Source organism: Limulus polyphemus, unplaced genomic scaffold (assembly GCF_000517525.1).
Source record: "Limulus polyphemus unplaced genomic scaffold, Limulus_polyphemus-2.1.2 Scaffold1246, whole genome shotgun sequence".
Lineage (NCBI taxonomy): Eukaryota > Metazoa > Arthropoda > Merostomata > Xiphosura > Limulidae > Limulus > Limulus polyphemus.
In genome coordinates, this window is record NW_013666856.1 from 105781 (window position 1) to 110467 (window position 4687).

Here is a 4687-nt window from a genome sequence, read left to right on the forward strand (position 1 = left end):
CATAAATTCATGAAATAGTAGTTCAATAAAATTTTGAATGTGAGTCAACAAACGCGGCGACATGGCCTTTGACCTGTGACCCATCTGGAAAGGATTAACTACAGGTATTTATTCAACACATACTTTCAAGCTCACTTAAATCTTCAAATTGTCTAACCTGATGAATTCATAAATTAGCTTGAAAGCTTGCATTTAATAAATATACAGTTAGTATAGCTGAAGTTCATGTTGTCTATATATTCATGAGTTGAAAAAAAAGTGTAAAAACTGTGATAAGAATCTAGTAAACCTTTCTACAGTGCCATTTCATTCTGTGAAAATATACTGACTTTCAATAATAAAGATCATCAGTTTTCATAAATTATTTTGATAAAACAGCCACCAAGGTATTCCATAATTGGGAATTGTTCAGCCACAGTATTCTTGAAAGTGATCATTCTTTGTGGATTTAATGGAGTAATACCAAAGTTAATATTGTTTCAAATATAATTGTTTTTAGCCATAGATGAATGCTCACTGCTTCAGGAAAAAACATTTTATCACAATTAAAGTAAATAAAATTTTCAAAATAGCTTTGTTTACTTTAGTCTAGCTGTTCATATTGTTAAATATGAATTTGAAATATTAGTTACTTATTGTGGTATAAAGAAACTATATTAGTCTTTTATTAATCATTATTTTATTTATCTTAAATTACTATTAGTTTACAAACTAATGTTTATATTGTATTTTTGCAGGTTTACCGGTTACTGTTTCTTTCATTTTTAAATGGAACTACCTTTGCTGGTGGTTCCATACACCAGAAAGCGGCCTCAATGTTTAGAGAGCAAACTGTTCCTTTGAAACTTTTATCTCCTTCTGTATCAGAACTAAACATCCCTGAAATTCTTCCTCTGGGTCATCTTGAGAGTTGGTTAGTTTTTCTTCAGAAACATAAGAAAGAAGCTGGGGTTTTATGGAATGCTGTCCAAAAGATCTTTGACTTAAGCCTTAAAGATCCAAAGGTCACTATCAATCCTATAGAAACAGCTGTGGCCTTAAAGGTAATACAATAAATCTTGATATAACCAAGTTTCAAAAAGAATATTATTTTTAGTGTCAGCTAGCAGATAGTATAATACAAAATTTCTGATTAACTTTAGATTTGTTTTTTTTATTACATTCCTTTAATTATTTCAACATGAGGTTCAAATCAGAAGTGTGTAAAAATTAAATAATTTAAGATTTGTCTTTTGTTCTGGTAGTAAATGGGAAATCTTTGTCAGTGACTTGTTGATAGATCTGAAAAGAAATTTTATGCACACATGATTTTAAATCAATAATGGAGTAAGTAAAAAGATTATGATAAAATGTCTGAAATCAAACATGAGTTTCATCACTAAGGTATTTTAGCAATTTTTTACATGAACTTGGAGTCTCCTGTACTGCAAATTAATAGCATTTCAAATAACTGATGAGTATTGATATTGAAGAAACTGCCTTTTAGCTGTAATTATGGGAGATAAAAGTAATATGAAATAGACATCTTCTTCTAGAATATTTAACTGTGTCAGAGAGGACTACAGAATCAGGAAAATTCTGGGGGCACATATCTTTAATCTACTGGTTTCTTTACTGTGGTTATTGTGTAGTGCTTACAATGTTTTAAACTTCACAAAATGCATATAGAACAAACTAAATGCTATGTATTCTTATGTCTCATCTTTATATAAAACAACAGTGAACAAGTATGTCAAGATAGAGCTTAGAAAATTCCTGATTTATGATTAATTGTGTCCAATGAAACCTCATTATTCCTAATGCAATTGTAATGAATTAATCAGTTGAATCAGTCACTTTGAATTTGATTGATACTACTTATAGTATGCATTATCAATTGATAAACATAAGGGTTGAATCAGTCACTTTGAATACAATGGAACCTACTGATAGTATGTATTATTAATTGATAAATATAAGGGTTGAATCAGTCACTTTGAATACAATGACACTACTGATAGTATGTATTTTAATTGATAAATATAAGGGTTGAATCAGTCACTTTGAATACAATGGACACTACTGATAGTATGTATTATTAATTGACAAATGTAATGGTGCAAACTAGCAAGGGTGGGCATGCAACTGTTAAATGAAAGTCAACTATTTGTGCAATAAACTTACCAGTTTATTACGACATGTGGTCAATAGTTATACAACTTGCATAATCCGTGTCATATTATGTTATTATCTTCACATAAATCATTATTTTGTTCAAAGCTGTGATTTACTTTTAGAATACAAAATGTACTGTACTTTTTTTTTCTATAATCAAACATCATGTTGTAATGATGGTCTCTTTGTTTTTATTCATTGTGACTTGACATGACTGTAGCATAAGTCACTTTGTAATAGTTTATACGTATATCCCTATTGTTAAGGTTGTTCATAGAGATATTGTTGTAAGTGGATAACTACTTCAAATGCGGGTGTTTTGTGATCAGTAACTATCACCCTGTTTCCTACTCTAAACTTACAACCAGAGCTGTACACCATTTGTACTAAACTTACAACCAGAGCTGTACACCATGTGCACTAAACTTACAACCAGAGCTGTACACCATCTGTAGTAAACTTACAACCAGAGCTGTACACTACTTGTACTAAACTTACAACCAGAGCTGTACACCGTGTGTACTCAACTTACAGCCAGAGCTGTACACCGTGTGTACTCAACTTACAACCAGAGCTGTACACCGTGTGTACTCAACTTACAACCAGAGCTGTACACCGTGTGTACTCAACTTACAACCAGAGCTGTAAACCGTGTGTACTCAACTTACAGCCAGAGCTGTACACCGTGTGTACTCAACTTACAACCAGAGCTGTACACCGTGTGCATTAAACTTACAACCAGAGCTGTACACCGTGTGCATTAAACTTACAACCAGAGCTGTACACCGTGTGCATTAAACTTACAACCAGAGCTGTACACCATGTGTACTAAACTTACAACCAGAGCTGTAAACCATGTGTACTAAACTTACAACCAGAGCTGTACACCATGTGCATTAAACTTACAACCAGAGCTGTACACCATGTGCATTAAACTTACAACCAGAGCTGTACACCATGTGTACTAAACTTACAACCAGAGCTGTACACCATGTGTACTAAACTTACAACCAGAGCTGTACACCATGTGTACTAAACCACATGGTGTACAGCTCTGGTTGTAATGCAGATGGTGTAAAGCTCTGGTTGTAAGTTTAGTGCAGATGGTGTACAGTTCTGGTTGTAAGTTTAGTGTTAAACTTACAACCAGAGCTGTACACCAACCGTACTGAACTTACAACCAGAGCTGTACACCAACCGTACTGAACTTACAACCAGAGCTGTACACCAACCGTACTAAACTTACAACCAGAGCTGTACACCAACCATCCTAAACTTACAACCAGAGCTTTACACCAACCGTACTAAACTTACAACCAGAGCTGTACACCAACTGTACTAAACTTACAATTTTGAAACACAGTGACTTAGCTTCATTAACTGTTTACATGTGCAAACCAACGAAAAATTTTTGCTTTCTCAGCTCTCTTCACATGTCAGTTGGCATTGAGACTACTGAGAAGAAAAAATCAGGGACTGTGCTTTTCTACAACCAGACAAAACATGGAGAGGATATTGCATACCATATAACATGTTAGTATTCAGTAAAAGCTGGTTCTCTTGGGTAGCCAGTTGCTTTATTTTACAATGTCCTGGACCTAGCAACCATCAACTCCTTTGGTTTGTACAAGGAATACACTGGATAAAATATAAGTAGGAGAAATTTCTTCTTAATGCTAGCTTCACAACTCTGGCAAAAACATGTTTGAAAAAACTGCAAAGAACTAAGTATCTCAGCCTGAATCCAGTGCTGTATTCAGTGAAACGTGTAAAAGAAAACAGTGCCAGGTAGCTTAATACATTAAAAAAACAGGACTTCAGATAAATGTGTCCTGTGTGAAAGATGCATATGTGTTAACTGCACAGCAAAAATTGTACCACTTAGGCCAGTTTATAATAGGAATGACATAATTTTCTTAAGATTAATTTTTTTTATCAAACTTATAGTGTTTAGAATAATTTTCCTGCTAGTTTGTTTCTTGCACAGTTGTTCATTTTAATACAGTGTTTCAGATGTAATTACATTTGATTTGATGTTCCAAAATATAACTTTTGAGGTTGATCCAATAATTTATCTTTGATCTTAATACTGATTTTGTAACATGTAGCAGTCAAAATGTTGGCATTATGGTGGTTCTAAGTATGAGTGAAACTGGTAATTCTATGTTAGGTCTATGACATCCAAGTAAATTATTTAGCAGTAACACATACTGTATAATATCTATTTAAAAAAAAATAGAATTAAAGTTCTTTGTAATCATATGAATATTGACAAAATTTTTATGTTTAAAAATTTAATTTAAAATCTTTGTTTGATGGCATGTTTTTCATTGTTACACATCACTGTGAGTTGAAATATCTTGTTTTTCATTGTTAAAGTTATCACTGTGAGTTGAAATATTTTGTTTTTCATTGTTACAATTATTAATGTGAGTTGAAATATTTTGTTTTTCATTGTTACAATTATTAATGTGAGTTGAAATATTTTGTTTTTCATTGTTACAATTATTAATGTGAGTTGAAATATTTTGTT

At 32.5% G+C, this 4687-nt stretch overlaps 1 protein-coding gene across 1 annotated transcript in view; it reads left to right on the plus strand.

The window, feature by feature from the left end:
- LOC106462774 (ATP-binding cassette sub-family A member 13-like) overlaps positions 1-4687 on the plus strand; it is a 34836-nt gene that overhangs the window by 24741 nt on the left and 5408 nt on the right. The window contains exon 7 of the mRNA XM_013922733.2: positions 738-1043. Coding sequence (XP_013778187.2) covers positions 738-1043 — 306 coding nt within the window. The remainder of the gene's footprint in view (positions 1-737; positions 1044-4687) is intronic.